The sequence below is a fragment of the Nothobranchius furzeri genome, chromosome 13 (genome assembly GCF_043380555.1).
Source record: "Nothobranchius furzeri strain GRZ-AD chromosome 13, NfurGRZ-RIMD1, whole genome shotgun sequence".
Taxonomy (NCBI): domain Eukaryota; kingdom Metazoa; phylum Chordata; class Actinopteri; order Cyprinodontiformes; family Nothobranchiidae; genus Nothobranchius; species Nothobranchius furzeri.
This window is the reverse complement of record NC_091753.1, coordinates 52,623,461-52,642,303: the sequence shown is the minus strand read 5'-3', so window position 1 is coordinate 52,642,303 and position 18,843 is coordinate 52,623,461. Positions and strand designations below refer to the sequence as shown.

The 18,843-nt window shown below is 44.9% G+C and overlaps 2 protein-coding genes across 3 annotated transcripts; both read left to right on the top strand.

The window, feature by feature from the left end:
• Window positions 1–261: 261 nt before the first annotated feature.
• On the top strand, window positions 262–11,418 carry kpna4 (karyopherin alpha 4 (importin alpha 3)). The gene is made up of 17 exons (XM_015951045.3): window positions 262–470; window positions 4,004–4,048; window positions 4,132–4,221; window positions 5,061–5,090; window positions 5,179–5,231; window positions 5,831–5,926; window positions 6,218–6,303; window positions 7,150–7,236; window positions 7,406–7,575; window positions 9,225–9,269; window positions 9,406–9,537; window positions 9,626–9,754; window positions 10,308–10,412; window positions 10,502–10,573; window positions 10,679–10,841; window positions 10,918–11,012; window positions 11,092–11,418. The coding sequence occupies exons 1-17, from the start codon at window positions 402–404 to the stop codon at window positions 11,185–11,187; spliced, it is 1,563 nt and encodes a 520-aa protein (XP_015806531.1). The 5' UTR covers window positions 262–401; the 3' UTR covers window positions 11,188–11,418.
• Window positions 11,419–13,749: 2,331 nt separating this feature from the next.
• On the top strand, window positions 13,750–17,720 carry trim59 (tripartite motif containing 59). Of its 2 annotated transcripts, none has more exons than XM_015951046.3 (5): window positions 13,750–13,878; window positions 14,474–14,783; window positions 14,857–15,078; window positions 15,162–15,371; window positions 16,914–17,720. In XM_015951046.3, exons 2-5 carry the CDS (start codon window positions 14,529–14,531, stop codon window positions 17,499–17,501), a joined length of 1,275 nt encoding a protein of 424 aa, XP_015806532.1. In that variant the 5' UTR covers window positions 13,750–13,878; window positions 14,474–14,528; the 3' UTR covers window positions 17,502–17,720. The 2 variants fall into 2 exon arrangements, with proteins under 2 accessions (XP_015806532.1, XP_054598456.1); XM_054742481.2 differs by lacking the exon at window positions 13,750–13,878 and adding an exon at window positions 13,938–14,102.
• Window positions 17,721–18,843: the final 1,123 nt, after the last annotated feature.

Here is an 18,843-nt window from a genome sequence, read left to right as displayed (position 1 = left end):
GTCAAACCTGCTATATTACTCCGCTAGTGTAAAACACTAAAGTATTTTGTTTCCATAACAAATCTATATTATGGTGCAGTGATAATTGACCAGATGTGACCTTTTTCTTCCAGTAAACTTCATGCGTTTTGCCTACATGTGATGCGGTGCTCCCACCGCCACGGACGTTGGCAGTGAAACCAATGAGAGCGGAGTGGAGGGGATTTCCCCACCCTTCCTCTACGACACAGCGAGGCGCCCCCCCCTCCACCACCGGCATTCCCAGTATGCACCGCGGACAGAGCAGCGAAAAGTAGTCCGCTAACGAAACGCCGTGAAACGGGAACAAGAAAAAAAGAGGGTAGCTCGCCCGCTAAATTCACGAGTCGAACTGTGTATTTAACGTGACCAGAACAGCAAACATGGCTGACAACGAGAAACTGGACAACCAGCGGCTGAAGAATTTCAAGAACAAGGGTCGAGATTTGGAGGTAAAAGTTGTGCGGATAAGGTGTTTAGGCTCGCCGCTGCTAGCTGCTGCGTTCACGGCCAGCCTTGCCTCTCGGCTGCGCTGTGACGTCGTTTCTAATTTCCACCATCGGGATCTCTGCTGCCAGAGCCCGGCCAAGGCCTTCACGAATCGACCGTTAAGCACCGTTGGCTTTTGGCAGAGTGGCTTCTTGTTCGGTTTCTATCGTTTTGTTACACCGTTAGACCGCATTGCTTAAGAAACATGTCAGAAAAGCCTCCGCTGGATGTGCCAGGGCCGCGGGGGGACATGCGAGCTCAACTGAAGCATTTCACCCCCGAGTCGGTTTAGTTCGGTGTAATATGTCACATATATCAGTAAAAGTACACCTAATTGACCCAGGTTGTCTCCTTTTGAGATATAATATCGATAAACACGCCAGCCTAGCGGCGGATTAATGTAGTTTAATACCGCAGTAAGCTAACTTGCGTGCTAGCTGAGCTCGCGCTGGTTGCATTTCCACCCATCCCCCGTCTCTACAACCAAAAACAATGGCGGAAACCAGTTAGCCGTTTAGCTGACCAGTTACCTGGATCTTAACGTCATGCGTGTGTGTTCCATTGTTTTGTTTATCACCAACGAATATTTAGAAATCTATAAACACCTGGTCGACCTCGTGACATGGTAGATCAAGCTACACGTTAGCAAACGTCAGATCAATACTAGGTGAGTTACTGTCAGCCCGGCGTGTCTCATTGTCTCATGTGAGCGTATGGTAGCGAAATAAGGTCTCGGGCGGGATTTTACCTTACGGGTGTTTATAGGCGGGATGTGCCCGTACATCCTGCTTGACAAGTCGTTACTTTCTCTGAAGAAGCAGGCCTCAAGAGTCGTATCGCTCATCGATTTGTCAATAACTTTAGCTACAAGTATGGAAGAGGTTCGGAGGAGGTGGACACACCCAGACTCCTCAGTGAGCAGAAACTTCAGACTTATTTCATTACCATACTGAAATAACGTGTATTTAATCGTTTGATCACGTGACTAAATACGTTGCTCACTCACATTGCATCAAGTGTTTAGATTCGTTTGCAAATAACCAGGAAGATTAAAAAGTGGCATTTAGGCAACATAAACCACTGAATCTTCGAGATCCTGAAATAAAATAGTCTTGATGCAATCATCATCAACTCTGCACGATAACATCTGACACCATTCAAGTTAATTCAAGCTACAGATCGACTGATATGGGTTTTTTCTATTGCAGATACCAATGCCCACTGGTAGGGGTCATGGTCAGCCAATGGCCGATATCTAGACTTTTTCCACCATAACTCTTTGCTAAAATGTCACTAATAACGGGATGCACAACATTCATGAACCTAATCAGTTGACACAGAATTTGACATCATGAATCATAATTTTACGCTCTGCGTGGTATTAAAATCAATCTTTTAACCAACGTTTATCAAAAAGAAAACAAAAACCTGACTAAGTATTAAATATGCAAACCAGGTAAATAAGAATAAATGTCAGTTGACAATGTTTTCGAGAATTTATTAATCAGATGCTATTAAAGAGCAAGTCACTCCAAATCAACATTTTTTTCTCCTGATAAACTATATAAATGAGTGCCTAATCGTGCTGCAGACACGTGTAGTCAATAATTCGGCACTTTAGTGCATCTTAGTTAAAATTTAAATATTCTGCCTAAAACTGTCAGTGTTGCACCGTCGTCAGGTAAAAACTCAGCACTGCATTTGAATTTAAATCTGCCGTCGCTATTGGCTAAGAGGTACACTATGATGTTAGATGGTACATTATAATGTCACAATGCCGTGAGTGTGTGTATTTGTTAGCGGCTCAACCCTCTCGGTCTGCTAGGCAACAGCATTTGTTGCATTTTTCAAACAGGAAGTGGGAGTTGAGTAAGAATCTGGTAGGGGGTGACTTGCTCTTTAAGGAGGGTAAACATAAAATTGTGTAGTGGAATCGGGCTGCCCACTGATGTGCTTGACTTCAAATCAGCTTTAGTATAGTGAAAGGTAAATTACAGCTCCATTTTTTTTGGTCCATCCCCAATTCAACCTGTCATATTTAATGGCATAGGTGATTGTTTGTCATTAGACAAGAAAACAAGAAAATGTGGATTGTATCCCACTTCCTACTCCACATTTGTGTGGAGAAGCTACATCATAGCGGTCCAAGTTTGGTACAATGCTGCATGTAATAATTTATTTTAAATTAGCACATTTTTATAATTAGCATGGAAACATTGTGGTGATTCTTAAAAGTGTTTAATACAAATTTTCTCTGTTTCAGTTTTAAGTTGGATCCAAAATGTATTTTTGGACCAATTTAAGATCTTTTTTATCAAGCTTCTAATATTATAGACAATATGATAGCTTAGCTTATCAAACAACCTTTAATCTACTTTGTAACCTGTTAATACAAATGCTGTAGTCGAATGGACGTAGTAACCTTAAACCAGAAATAAAGTGTACACAAAAATGACTTGTGCTCACAAATGTATCCAGCTAAAAGTCATTTTTGGGTTTGTACCAGACTCGTGCATTGAAGAGGAGGAGTGCTTTTATATAACTAACGTAGCAGGATAAAATAAATCATTAGCGTTTGTAACATTAGAGGGAAAATGTGGCATACAAACGTGTACTAAAGGTAAAGTCACCACCACTACTGTTGTTGCTACACCTACAAGTAAATACATACAAGTAACTCTCTGTTGATGTTAGCAGCTAACAAGAGGTTATTAGCTTACAGAGGCGACTCTTTGCGCTCTGCCATGACGTGCTCGTCCATCGCAGATGTGCGCCCATGAATGTAGAGTTTCACTTTGCAGATTTTGCACTGTGCATGCTTCTCGTTTATTTGTCGTTGTAAAACGCTCTGCACCTTCTGAGCTATGCTGTGGACTCGCCATGATGTCATCTTTCGCCGGTTATTCTTGATTCAAAGGCTGATCTGGACGGCCACGACTGCGCTTGTGCCTCGAGCAGAAAGCAGCCACTGAAGGTGCCACAGAAAGCGTGATTTAATAAATGCTCATACAATAAATGATGTCGACTATTAAATTTCTAGTTGACTATCTTGTTTGTCAGCGTCGTCGTGATGAATCGACTAATCGTGGCAGCACTAATCGTGCCTCGTGATTGTGTCGCGCTTTACGAACACACAGCTAAACCGAAAACAATTAATAAAGCTAAATCTGCGAATTGAAGACTTTGTACACCTTTTAGTTAATTTAGTGAATAAATGTCAAAATCTTCAGTCACAGCAACTTTTGACTCATTTTCAGATGATTAAGCTTTTAGGTGACTTGATCATTACTGTTTTGGAATATTATTTTCCCCACTGAAGGTAAATATTTACCCTTTAAAATTTATAAATTATTGGTCGGTTCGGTTAAGAAACTGGATGAGGATTTGAGTTGGTCAATTGGTGACCTCTGAATGGGAAAATGATGTTTACACGCATATAAAATGTTGCTTTAGCTTAAATTCATGTTTTAACACGTTTTATGTCGTGTTCCTGCAGACCATGAGAAGACAGAGGACTGAAGTAGTGGTGGAACTCAGAAAGGTATATAATCTTGTTGAGATTTTTGTAGGCGTTTTATCTGCATACGATTTTAATATGTGCACGGTGATTTCTGTGCACCACAGAACAAGAGGGATGAACACCTTCTGAAGAGGAGAAACGTGCCTCATGAGGACATCTGTGAGGACTCCGACGTCGATGGAGATTTCAGATCAGTATGTTTTCTCTTTTACATTCCTGTTTGTCTCTGCCCTCTCAGTCTGCTAGGCAACAGCATTTGTTGCATTTTTCAAACAGGAAGTGGGAGTGAAGTAAGTTTCTTGTAGGGGGTGACTTGCTCTTTGAAGCACACCCAGTCAGAAAGAAAATAACACAAGTTCTCACATTCACCAAGGGTCTCAACTGTTGAGATTCAGTTCCTGCAACGACATCATGGTGTCTGGGACCAGCTCCGAACGGGCAGCGTAACGGTGCATCTGCAGCGGCATGCTGCTCAGACTCAGAGAAACCCATTAGAGGGGCTTTTGTGGATCACGCAATTCACTCCAGTTTAAATTCTTGCAAACCAGTGACCGCTGTTTGACTGTTTTCAGTCAGGCTACGATCATTCAGTACATAAATAATCGCCACTGGAAGGGAATTTGATGCTTTTTATTTTTTTGAAGGGTCACTCATTTGCGAACTCGTCATGTTGCTCTCATGCAAACTTTTATTTCTCACGTGTTACTGTTTGTTTAAGAAAGAATGAGGTTATCAGAGCTATGTTTGCTACCACTCCTGTTAGAGGTTCACGGTTAGTCTGGCCAGTTTATCAGCCAGTCAGGTTCCTGCAGAGGGGGGTGACATTTGGCTCTTGAGGGGAGCAGCGTGTGAGATTTCTGGTTGAATAGTTTTTTTTATTTATGCACTAGTTAATGTTGCACAACAGTTTAAAAATCAGATACCCCTAGTCTCCTCCTTAGTTTTTGTCAGATTAGGATTTTTTTCTCCTGTAATTCTTGACAAATCTGCATAAAACAGTTTCTGATCTAATAAGTAACATTTTATTTTACAGCAAAACACCTCTCTTGAAGCAATAGTACAAGTAAGTAGGTTTTTAAATTTGACATTGTCATGATCTCCCAGCATACCTGGTACCTACCCTTCTAAACTTGACATGTATTGATTTGCAGAATGCCACCAGTGATAACCAGGGCATCCAGCTGAGTGCTGTTCAGGCTGCACGGTGAGCACACATCTGTGGCGATAGCTTCGTGTTTCTATAGTTTTATTTACATGTTGTGGAGGGACTGTTTCTGATATCTGAACAGACGCTGTGTCACACCCGGGGTGTGTTTGCATTGTGAACAGCAGCTCTCTGAATGTCATCACGACACGTCTGGCTCATAGGTGTATCTTTAAGCTGCTGATTCTGCACCGTCTAGCCTCAGAACGCTTTCCGGTTACAGTTGATTGACTCTTGCAAAATGTAGTTTCCGTGTTGCAATTTTAGCAGCTGAATGTTTTCCCATGGAGTTCGTCACTCAGCCTCGTCTGATTTAGGATTGTTGCTAATGGGCCTGCAGCTCAGCTACGCTGCCTTCTGCTACTCAGAACAACGCTGCAGTGATTTCTATCCTTTCAGTTTATAATTTACTGTCATTTAGCACCATGTTTATAATATTCCTGCCCTTACAAGATGCAGGTGGTTCCAGTCAGTTGGATGATGATTCACCTGTGGACACACCCCCTCCCATTAGCTGTGTGTGGACTTGTTAATGGTGTCAGTAAAGCTGTGATATGTATGTGTGATTAATGCTGCTGCATGTTCTTTTATTTTTATAGGAAGCTGTTGTCCAGCGACCGTAATCCTCCCATAGATGACCTGATCAAGTCTGGGATCCTTCCCATCCTGGTCCACTGCCTGGACCGAGATGACAAGTAAGCAGCCTGCAATTCTGTTAGTCTGCATGCAGCAAACGCTTCCTCGTGTGTGACGGTCAGAGGTTACCCTCAGTGATGCGGCCGTTTTTAATTTAAATACACTTCAGTGTTGTGCAGATGCACAAGCAGAGTTTGACCTAGCTTACATCTGAGGAGTGTTGCTGTTACATAAGTGTGTTCTAGTTCTTACTCGGTGGTGGCATGACTCATCAGCGTGCTCTTCCAGTTCCACAGTGCTGTCTGTTCTTTGCTTTTACTGCCACTGGACACCTTTTCATGTCTCTACAGCCCGTCTCTCCAGTTCGAGGCAGCCTGGGCTCTAACCAACATAGCATCAGGAACCTCAGAGCAGACCCAAGCTGTGGTTCAGTCCAGTAAGTTTTACTTTCACAGCTTTTCAGCCTAACTTTCTGTTCTTTTGTGTTGCACGTGAAGAGATATTATGATAAACGATCCACACTTGTATAGCTTCACACTACAGTGTATCATTCATCCATTCACACATTGATGATGGTCTACAATGTAGCCACAGCTGCTCTGGGGCTCACTGACAGAGGCAAGGCTGTCACATTTATGGGCTCGACACACGGGAGGCGACACCGCCTCTCCTCTCCAGAGCGCGTAGACGGCTTCGCAGCTGGCCGCTGCCGCGGGTCGCCTCCCGTGTGTCGAGCCCTTTAGGCTGCAAGTACAAATTTAATGGATTTTTGTGGCATTATGTATGATTGCAATCAATTAATTTAGTAAAAATAAAGAGTTTAGTTTATTTTTTTCATCGTAGGCAGCAGGACGATTGGTTCTGGTGCTGGTTTAGGTTCATTCAGAGCAGAGCTGAAATCAAACCGATGAAAACTTCTCAGACGTGTGCAAATGTGTGCTGCAGCAAACACATCAACTCTTTCTCTTGTTTTATCAAAGTGTTTAAAGTTCAGCATCGGTGGAAGCTGCTCGTTGGCTCAGAGTGTTTTAATGAAGAGATTCTGGGTGGATGTGTGCGTCCGTGTAGCCTCACACCTGCTGCAGCTGTGGCTCTTTAGTGCAGGAGAGAAGAGGCAGGAAAAGCTGTACTATTCTGTATCATGTAGTTCAATAATGGTTTGTTTAGATTTGAATGGTTGTATAAATTCCACTCATACTCCAGATGGGGATTAAAATACTTCCGTTTGCTCCAGGTTTTCTGGATTCATGTGACGTCTAAATGAAATCCCATTCTGTCGTAGATGCCGTGCCGCTGTTCTTGAGGCTGCTTCACTCTCCTCACCAGAACGTGTGTGAACAGGCCGTCTGGGCTCTGGGCAACATCATCGGTAAGCAGCCGCCAGCACGATCGTGCGTACACCTTCACTGACTGACACTGTTGGCTGAAGGGCAGACGATAATGTTTTTGCCCGAGGCTGTGTGTGTGCTTGTGTGTCTCCCAAAAAGCACATCTTCTGGGTGAGACGACAAAAACTTCAAACTCTTGAATTTGTACAGGTGATGGTCCACAGTGCAGAGACTACGTGATCAGCTTGGGAGTGGTGAAGCCCCTGCTGTCGTTCATCAGTCCCTCCATCCCCATCACCTTCCTCCGCAACGTCACCTGGGTCATGGTCAACCTGTGCCGTCACAAGGACCCCCCACCGCCAATGGAGACTATCCAGGAGGTGAGTCACAGATTAAAAGTGTAATATTGTTCCTACGGGATCTGAGGAAGATCTGAGCGATTCCTTCTCCGTTCCAAATTATTTATTTATTTATTTTTACCAGTAAGAAGTGAAATATTCCCTGATTCTTAAGTACTAAAATAAACTGTTGCATCAAGTCTAGTCACGTTGATGTCAGTAAAGAGTCAGTCTTTCTCTTTGGTTTAATTTCATTAGGTAATTAATGATATTAATGTGTGATTTCAGTAGCGCGTTCATTCATTCATTCATTCATCACATGAATGTACCAGAGTCAGCTGTAAGGTTCCTTCTGTGGCTTTTTCACTTTCCTGTTTTGTATTTGTTATTTTTTAGTGTAATGGTGCGTTTAGGGTCTCTTATTTCCTGGATTCAGATACAAATAACGGTACTGGAAACTACAAGAGTACCTTTATAAATACTTGACCTGGGCTTTAAAGAGCAAGTCACCCCCTACCAGATTATTACTCAACTCCCACTTCCTGTTTAAAAAATGCAACCAATGCTGTTGCCTAGCAGACCGAGAGGGCGAAGCCACTAACACACACACACAGGCTCACAGCGACATTGTGACATCATATGGTACCAGCTAACGTCCTAGGGTAACTCTTAAGCCTGATTCATGCTTCTCCGTCAACTCCAACAGGGACAGACACGCACTCACGGACGGAGACATTTTCCCCTCATACTTCTCCATCTCCTGGGGAGTGTTGCAAAGCAATTCCCCGCCAGGACAACAGAGGGCGTAGCGCTGTTCTGTGGTATCCTGTCATGTACCGGTCCAAGATGTGTGTTTATATTGTGTTTTTTTTGTATTTAAGAGACTTTTTAACACAGACAAATTTGTCTCTCATCCTCCTCCACCTCTTCATGCGCTCCCCACCTCTAAACTCATGTTTTCTGTCATTTCAGTCCACAAATAAAACGCTTGCTGCGCATCTTTTCACTCCTCCAGTCACGGGGAATTAGATGTTCATGTTTTTAGAGTTTTTTCGCGAGGTGTTCTTCAAGCTGCTCCGTGTCTGCCGCTAGTTATCCTCGGCTCTCTTTATGTTTTTGAGAGCGTAATGGCGGCGGTGTAGACGACAGCGGTGCCCTGACCAATCACAAGCTTGTGTTCTCCATCTCGACGGACGGATGTTTAGAAAAGAGAGCTCGACTCCGTCCGTCCTTGCAGAGCTCTCCAGCGGGCCCGCAAGGACGGATAATGGCGTTGCGTGTCTCCGCACTGACGCAGAAGCATGACTCAGGCTTTAGCCAATAGCGATGGCAGATTTAAATTGAAATGCAGTGCAGAGTTTCTACCTGACAACGACACAACACTGACAGTTTTAGGCAGAAAATTAAAATTTTAACTAAAATGCACTGAAGTGCAAAACTAGACTATATGTGTCTGCAGCACGATCAGACACGCATTTATGTGGTTTATCAGAAAAAAAGTAAACTTGGAGGTGACTTGCTTTTTAATGGCCGTCATCACTTGAAAATAATGTTTGAAATGTGAGAGGAACTAAAAAGTTTGGTGCTCCCTTAGTGATCGTGTTTAATTGTAGGTGTGGTGGTTAGTCATCCTACCTGCAGCTTGTTTCCATCTTCTGTTTCTGAAGCCTTCTGTCATGTTGTCTTCTCAGATCCTGCCAGCTCTCTGCGTGCTGATCCACCACACTGATGTCAGTGTGAGTATGCCTCTGCCATACTTGTTTATATTTGCTAATTACAGCGTTTAGTAAAACGGCACCATTTTTAATAAATTTTCAAGTTTCAGTTGTAACACCAAATAAAATGTTTTTTTTGCTGCTCTGCTGCCTGCAGATCCTGGTGGACACCGTGTGGGCTCTGTCCTACCTAACAGACGCCGGAAATGAGCAAATCCAGATGGTCATCGAGTCCGGCATCGTCCCTAACCTGGTCCCTCTGCTCAGTCACCAGGAGGTCAAAGTTCAGGTTTGTAGAGAAGTCTGATGCCTTCCACCTCAGGGCTCATCCGGCACGACGGCTAACCTTCTGTTTTACTCGTCTGCTCCACATCCAGACCGCTGCCCTGAGAGCTGTTGGGAACATCGTGACTGGTACTGATGAACAGACGCAGGTGGTGCTCAACTGTGACGCCCTCAGCCATTTCCCAGCACTCCTCACTCACCCGAAGGAGAAAATCAACAAGGTACCAGTCTCCCGTCTTTCTGCCCCAAACACAGAAGAGCTGAAAAAGCGACACCGTTGGTCTGGAAGTGATGAAATCTGAGACTTTGTGCCGGTGTGGATGCTGTGTGAACGGTGATGCAGGGATCAGATAGACGGTAGGAGGAATTCACAACGACGACGGAGAGGAAGAAGATGGAAGGAAAAGAAGACATGAGACTCGTCTACGTTTGTGGTTGGTGACAGATAGGGGGGCGGAGTGTGAGTGTGAGTGAGTGTGATGTCACGGGTTGGTGGAGTCAAGGGTGCTGAAGTATCTGTGCTGATAGAAGAGTGCATCTGAGACCAGTCACGTTCAAAAAGAGGCCTTCTTTGTGACTGGTTGATGATTAGAGCCTCAAATCACCCCTCCCCTCCCGCAGCACGCCGTCTCAACCAGAGGTCAACGACCTTCAGTCGACCTCTGGACTCTGATCCAGTTCCAACATTTTCCAGAGCGTCGGCCCCAGATGTTTTGATTTCTATCTGAGCTCAGGACTCTCATTTCTTTTGTATTTGCGCTCCTTGTCCTGTAGGAGGCAGTGTGGTTCCTGTCCAACATCACGGCAGGCAACCAGCAGCAAGTGCAGGCTGTCATCGATGCCAAGCTGGTCCCCATGATCATCCACCTGCTCGACAAGGTGTGTGTTCACTTCAGCTGGCTGGTGTGTGTTCCGTTTGTGACGGAAGTGTCGAAGTGTGTGTCTCACACGAAATGTTTGTTTTTCAGGGAGATTTTGGGACTCAAAAGGAAGCCGCCTGGGCCATCAGCAACCTGACGATAAGTGGAAGGAAAGATCAGGTGAGAAGGTCTACGATCTGCTTTCTGAGCGCAGCTGATAATTACATCAACTAGCAGGTGTTTTATTTCTAACACCACATCTGTGTGGTGCTGTTTCCTCCACAGGTGGCACACCTCATTGAGAAGCAAGTGATCCCTCCTTTCTGCAACCTGCTGACAGTGAAGGATGCTCAAGTCGTGCAGGTTGTCCTCGACGGTCTCAGCAACATCCTCAAGATGGCCGACGACGAAGCGGAAACCATTGCTAATCTCATCGAGGAATGTGGAGGTAGGTTTTTGTGTCTGGCGTCGTTTTATTATCGTCTGCATCAGGTAATCGCTCTCATCGACTTTTCTTTTTGCAGGTTTGGAAAAAATTGAACAGCTGCAGAATCATGAAAATGAAGACATCTACAAACTGGCTTATGAAATTATAGATCAGTACTTCTCATCCGATGATGTAAGGGATGCTCGGATCACACAATTCCCTCTCGTACGCCCCGTGTCGCTAACTCTGTTCTCATGTGTCTCTGACCCAGATCGACGAGGACACCAGCCTGGTTCCAGAGGCCATCCAGGGCGGAACCTACAGCTTTAACTCCGCCAACGTGCCAGCTGAGGGGTTCCAGTTCTAGACGTCACCCGGGCTTATTCTGGAGTTTTGTTCACGATGCAGCACTCTGTTCAACATAAAACAAATTGGGGAGAGAGAGAGCGAGAGAGAGCGAGTGTGAGAATTTCGATCCATTGTGCTTGGCTCGTGGGATCCATGGCTGCATCTTATCTGAGAGAAAAAAATATGTGGATTTCATTTGGCATTCCAGGGGAAGCAGCCCAAATGAAGTTTGAGATGGCGAGTGGGTGCGAGTGAGAATGAGTGGCTACATGTTGCTAGAATAAAAAGAAAACAGTAAACATCTACATCAAACGCGTCGAGAGCGAGACGCAGACGTAACTTCTGCCATTGGAGCCATCGTCTTTGGGAAACTACTTCAACAAAAGACAAATCAAACAAAAATAAACTCAACATCTGTCCAGGGAGAACCGAGGACATTCAAACATACGGAATCAAGAAACGAACTGAGATGAACCACAAACCATCACAATTCTGCAGTCCTCCAACGCGAGAGGGCGCCACCCTCGATGCGCCCCTCCCTCAATCGGCCACGTTTTGTGACTTGTGTGTGAATGGACCCATTTGTGTATGAATGTCTGGACTCAGTGCTGAGGAGCCAGGTTCATCTCCTCCCAACGAAACGCCCCGACTGGGCACCCTCCCCTCCCCTCTCTGGAGGGCGGGGCCAGGAGTCCGGCTGAACGTGTCGCATGTGCGAGAGAATGGACGGATGAGGTGTGTGTGCGCTTGGCTGCGTGCGTGAATGGGGAGTGTGCGAGGCTGGGTGAAAAACGCATGCAGAGACGAGGGAAAAAAAACGTCAAAACATGTGAAACAAAATTGAGAAACGCAACAATCCGTTTAGCAAAGGTTGCAGGAAAGAAATTCTGCCTTCGATCGAGGCTGATTCTCAAATGTCTGAAAGGAAGAACTTTGGATTTATTAAAAAGTCATCAAGGATTATATTTTCTGTTTTGAATTAATGTTAATTTAGTATTAATTGACACTGGACAATGTTTATGGCAGGTGTGGAGCAGCAGTGCATTGGATTAAGATGCTTTTGGGCTTTTCTTTTTGCCTCCAGTGTGTTTCTTTTTTATTTTTAATTTTTACTTTAATTTTCAGCTTTTAGTTTCACTGCTTCTGTAAAGGTGAACGATCATATTCCATCCTTCTGCCCAGACCCTATCCTGAACACCTGACATGGGCTTGATGCTGTGAAAGTTTGACCCCCCCCCCCCCCCCCCTCCATCACCAGTCAACCAAATGACCCGTTCCTCTCACAAAACCACGTTCCTCAGCCTTTACAGCAACACCACTGCTTTTGCAGTACGGCTGCAGCAGCTTTCATAACCACAGGAGAGGAAAACCACGGCCATCCTGCGTAGAATTGTGAATCCTCCCCTTTGCATGTACTAAACAACAGCACAGTTATTTTTTAGGGTATTTTAGTTCCCTTAGGCTGTGAATACAGTGTAATTTTTTTATTTTAAGTAAAGCTGTGCTTAAATGTTACATGTTTCCCTTTCCCTGACTCCTCACTGTTGTCCGGTTTGCTAAATAATTATTGTTTTGCACATGTATTGCAAAGTGAGGCCTGAAGTCTTTCTGAAGGTGTTGCTGCTGGTGGGTTTAATATGTTTTGACCTGCCCAGACACCCTTACATTTAAGCATCACTCAGCCACAGTCTGTGTTTTCTGGAATGATCCAATGATAACATTTAGTGATACTCGAGACAATAATGAGTTTATTTCAGGAGCAGCGGTAGTGAATCTAATGTATCTCAGCTTCACTGGAAGGGGATTTAACCTCCCTGTTCACGGTCAAAGGTGTCCCATGCGTCAGACTGGAGATGTTCTAATGGGGGTTTCCTGAATCGTAAATAAACCCATGAACAGGTTTGCTGTAATTGTAGTACCTTGCAGAGTCTTTAGCCCTTTTTTGCTCCTACAAGCTAAGTGTACAAGCTTACCCTCATGTTTATTTTTCTGTTCACTTCAAACACTAGTGATGATTACACATTGTGCTCAAAACCTTTTGTTGAACATAGGGGTACTTTTTTGTTTTATTTTATTTTTTTGCAGCATTCCTTGTTAGCAAAGTGGTTTCAAATCAAAAATTATGACCTGGAAGGAATAGAAAAAGCCTATAAAACCTTTCAGGGGATGTTGGCTACCGGCTAAGTTGTCTTTAAGAAAAATAAATAGTGAAACACAAACCCAAAAGTGTGTGTGTGTGTGGGAGAGAGAGTGAGTGAGAGAGACAGTTCTGTTGTGAAATGAAGTATAATTAATCCTCTAGTGCATTTTCCTCCTGACGCCTCCCTTTCTCCTAATTGTTGGGCCTGAATTTAAACTGGAAAACGACGCGACCTGATTGGCCTGAGCAACAGATCGAGCGCATGCGCACAAGCAGAACGAGAAACTGTGCGTTAGGAACTACCGGAAAACTAAAACTTCCACATTTTACAATGGAAGACTTTTTTTTCCAAAAGTAAAATCTTACGGTGGCAAGAGAAGTTGCATCTTAAACTATTCTGGTCCCAAAAACTAATAAAGTACTAGACAGCTTTACCAGAAATGAGGTGAGACGTTTTATTTCCTGTTTAAGCTCGTGTTGCTGGACTTTACTGGATGCACCTGAAGGCAGCACCATCAGGGGAAATGAAAGCTGTTTGGGACAAACGCTACACGGCCGAGCAGAACCGCGGTGAGTCTAAAAACTTCGGGAAGACGGATTTTAAGGTGATTTGCGTCGTGTCACCTCACGAGAAAAAGACTGTGTATCGCAATAGTTGATCAAATTTACGAATGTTGCTTTTAAAGTAGTCTTTAAGCCTCCCCGCCGCGTGAGAGTGCCAGTTTTGGGCTAAAAGAAAGAAAAAAGGAAGCACAAACTATCTGGACACTTTAAACTCATCCCACAGGCCACAGGTAATGGTTTGATCCGAGACACCACTGTTGGCTCTGGGCTCTGGTGTGTGTGTGTGTGTGTGTGTGTGTGTGTGTGTGTGTGTGTGTGTGTGTGTGTGTGTGTGTGTGTGTGTGTGTGTGTGTGTGTGTGTGTGTGTGTGTGTGTGTGTGTGTGTGTGTGTGTAACGAGGAGAGGGGGTGGTCATTGTAATAAGTAATAAGATCCTGATCCAGTGTGAGCAGCACTAACAATAATGAGACATGAGAAACATCACGTAGTGTTTCCTTCAGGTATTTGTTTTATTCTTTGAGCATTAATCAGTCAGATCTTTAGGTAAATTCCAAATAAAGCTTGTTATCTGTTGTGAATTATTATAATTTTTGTCCAACAGGAACCATCCTGCAGAAGTGACAGACTTTGTTCCACCAGAGTCCTCTAGATCCGTCATGGAGACCCTTGAGGAGGACCTGACGTGCTCTGTGTGCTACTCTCTGTTCTGCGACCCGCGGGTCCTGCCGTGTTCTCACACCTTCTGCAAGACCTGCCTGGACAGCCTGCTGCAGGTGTCCACCAACTATTCCACCTGGCGTCCCCTCCGCCTGCCTATAAAGTGTCCCAACTGTTGCAGCGTGGTGGAGCTGCCCCCGATGGGTGTAGATGCTCTGCCCACCAATGTGTCCCTGCGGGCCATCATTGAGAAAGTAGGAGAGGCTGGCCCGTCTGTTCCCGTTTGTCTGAAATCCTTCTGACGGGCTTGTTTCTTTTTACTTTCAGTACCAGACGAACAATGCGCCTCGACCCCCGTCCTGCCAGGAGCACCACAGACAACCTCTGAACATGTACTGCATCCAGGATCGGCAGCTGATCTGTGGTCTGTGTCTGACCGTCGGGCAGCATCAGGGACATCCCATAGATGACCTTCAGGCCGCCTTCATCAAAGAAAAACAGACTCCATCGCTGCTGCTCGCCAGACTTTCGGAGCAGAGATGGGCGCAGGTGGGCGTCGGGGTTTGGGAGCAGGAATTCTGTGCCGTTTTTGTTTTGATTAATACGTCTAACGTCTTGTGGCTGTTGGTTAGGTGTGTGACCTGGCAGAGCAGCTGGAGCAGGACAAAGCCCGCTGTGAGGCTCTAGTGAGGCAGGACAAACAGGAAGTGGATCAGTTTTTTCTTGTGCTGGAGGGAATACTGGCCAGGAAGAAACACGCCTACCTGGAGGCTTTGGATAAAGCTGCTGCAGAGGTGTCGCTTGCATATGACCCCCTGATCCACAGAGTCAAGGAGCTTCAGGTGTGTGGACACTTCCACAATCCCAGTTCTTAGGGCTGCTTTGAAGTTTTGACTCATTTGTCTTCAACCCTCTGGGGTCCGTGGACGCTTATCCGCGTCTTTTGAACAGGTCTGATTTGGGACGCTGTAGCAGCAAGACTCCGCCTCCCTGAGTTTCCGTTTCAATTCAGCTTTAAAAAGGAGATTATAAACTACACCCCAGTTTTTAAATTGTGTTAATAAGCAACGTAAAAGCGGAGTTAAACTAAACTAAAAAATGACCTTTTTTTAGACAATCTGATAACTTGTCAAACAGCAGTTTAGTAATCCGTGAGAGGGAATGTGCTTGTGAACATAAAAAACCCACAAAAACATGAGATCCTTTTGCTGTTGCTGGAAGTCTCACATATTCAACTGATAAAAAGTATCATCATGTAGCTGAGAGAGAGAGGAAGGCCGCACGAGTAACGAGATGTGCGCAAAAAGGAGCCGCTTGGCGGGGAACGGAGTGGCGCGAACGGAGTAACAACAAACAGTTAGACAGATATTGATGGTAAACTTCATATTTTGGAGCGATCCGGACAGATATGTTGTCTCTGCAGTTTAGTAGGCTTTTATTAGGCTTATATAAAGGATGGTGAGAAGGATAAATGTCCACCAGGCAGTTCGGCTGTTTTTTGAACTGGAAGCAGAGGAAGTGGACGGAGACTCGCAGCCGGAGTCTGAAGCAAATAGCGAGGATGTTGATGACGATGTGGCAGATCCATCCTTCCTCATAGAAGAGTTGGGTCATGATGAGGTAGAGGATGAAGGCAGAGATCCAGCTCCTCGGAGATCCAACAAGAGGAGTGGGCGGCGCCGCGCAGCTGTCAGATCTCGATCTCCGCGGCGTGAGACAGAGCCACTCCCCACTCCAAAATGCATGCACATTATTGCCAAATTAATAAAATAAGTATAAATTCAGATAGTCCAGGTTGTTCTGAAAAAAATGATACCCCATAAGGCAAAATTTATTGTTTTTGTTAGAAAATACAAAAGACAAACCAAAATGAGTCAAAAACGGTGATTTACACCCAGGACCCCAGAGGGCTGATATTATTTTTTTTATTTGTTATTTGCCATATTTATTCATATTTTTTATAAATGTACAGTCTAGATTAACATTCTAAATTATAAAAAACATTCGTCATAAATGTTTGTTGGTTTCACAGTAAAATAATCCAATTCGGATTTTATGTTTTTGAGTGATTTAAGGTCTAATATGCAACCCCTTTATGTCCAAATGTAAAAAATAAGTATAAATTCATAAAGTCCAGGCTGTGCTGAAAAAGGCAGTGGTTATGGCTTTTATTTTGGAAATACAAAGAAAACTCTAAATTAGTGAAAAACGGCAAATTACACCCTGGACCCCAGAGGGTTAGTTAGAAGTCAGATGTTGTGATTCAAGTATTTAGTGAGGAACTTTATTTATTTTTTTATTCTAGAGATTATTACAAATGTACACAAAACTCATTGGATGAATGTCTAAACGCTTAATTAAAGAATAAAATGTGTTTTCTGTAGGAAGAGCAGCTGGACCTGGTGTCTCTGGGCTCGTCTGTGGAGGACGAGGACTCCCCGCTGGCGTTTTTGGAGCAGGTGCATTTACTCAGAGAGCGAGTGGAAAGGTTCGTTCAAACCCCTCTGCCCTCTGCGATCCACCTCTCCGTCACTCCTCGAGCAGCGGCGTTCCTGCAGCAGCACTGGCCCACCGTGACCATCGGCAGCCTGGAGCAGGCGCCCGTTCCCAAGGTGTGCTGCTGCGCCAGATGTGGCTCCTTGAAAAGTGAAGTCGAGGAAGTTGGCCCCATCAGGGAGACGCCGAGTGGATGGCGGCAGCGGCAGCCGGTCACCTCGGCGGTGCTGCTGGGGCTCCTGCTGCTGGCGGCTCTGTGGGCGAATCCCATCGGAGGGGCCTCTCTTGGGTTCTCGCTCCTGTCTCGTTTCAGTCAGTTAGTCCACAGCCTAAGCAGCAGCCTCGCCACATCTGTCAGGGATGCGACGGCGTCGGCGTGCACAGCCCTGGAGGCGGCTCTGCAGGGGTGGAGCTTCCAGCTGACTTTAGTGAAGGAGAGAATCTCACAGCAGGTGGCTGCTTTTTTAAAACTCTGACGTCTCGCTGAAAGAAGCAAAACTGGAACCAAAAACCTCGAAGTTCCAATTCCCTGATCTAAGACTAAAGTAAATAAAAGACATTTAAAGTTATGAAACTAACAGTTGGATCCGTAGGTCTAGTTGACTTTGAGGTGAAAGGTCAAACAGGTCAGAATCTCATCTTTATTACCTCTCAGCATTCATACATCCTGGAACATTCAGACGATGCGCAAACAGGAGTCCAAGGAGAAAGAGTTTTAAAACAATAAACTGACCCCTTCTTTCCACCGGAGCCGTCATAGCTGCTGATAGGAACCGCTGTGGTCAACAGAACCTTTTCCACCGGAGCCGTCAGCAGCGCGAGTCGGCCGCGTCTCAGGAGCCGCCGGTTCTATTTTCTACGCGCGACGCCTCTGAAACGGGTCAAGTTCGACATTTTTGGGGAAGGAAAGACAGGAAAACGGACGCGGAAACGGAGCGAAGCTCCCGAGATTTTCAGAATAAAGAACGTACTGCCTTCCGGTTGCTTTACTTTTAAAAAGTTACTAACTGTGCGGCCCCGTGAGAAGTTATCACCTAGCTAGCGGTCTCCTTTGTTTTTCAGGTCCGTATTGGCGATTATAAAACGGACAGAACATAAAACACAAACCTTTTGGAGCCATGTTGTAATTTTCTCCTGCTTGTTGTTGTGTTTACTGACGAAGTCACTCGTGTGACTTCGTGCTCGGTCGGTGACCGCTGCTCCCCTGCTGCTCCGCGTCTCGTGGGAAGGGCCAAGCAGCAGCTGCTGCTGCAGTAACGTGCTGCTGACGGCTCCGGTGGAAAGAAGGGGTTAATCTAGAAGTTCTTTATGTCTGCATCAATCGCCGTTCTGAGCCGATCATGTAGCTACAAGTTCCTGCAAGTATTAAATTGTAAATGTTTTAAATGTAAACTGATGTAAACCGAAGTCACACAGGAATGAATGATGGATCCAGCGCTGCCGCAGGTGAGCTCCGTGCCTTCAGACCGGTTCCGTGGGTCAGGGTTAACAGAAGGTAAGCAGCCGTAATAAGTTAAGGGCTTGTAGCATTCAAGCTTTATAAGTTGCACCACTCCTGTATTTTAAACACACCGTATTAAATAAATGAAATCTGTTTTCCTAGTGCAGGGGTGTCAAACTCATTTTAGCTCAGGGGCCACATTGAGGGAAATCTAGTCCCAAGTGGGCCGGACCGGTAAATTAAAAACTTCAGATTGTTTTCTTTGTTTTAATACAATCAATATAAAACAAGGCTGGAGCCTGAAGACAGTGTCTCCAAAATAGTACAAGTACAACACCTGAAGTGTACTTGAAATTTTGAGAAAAAAAAAACATTCC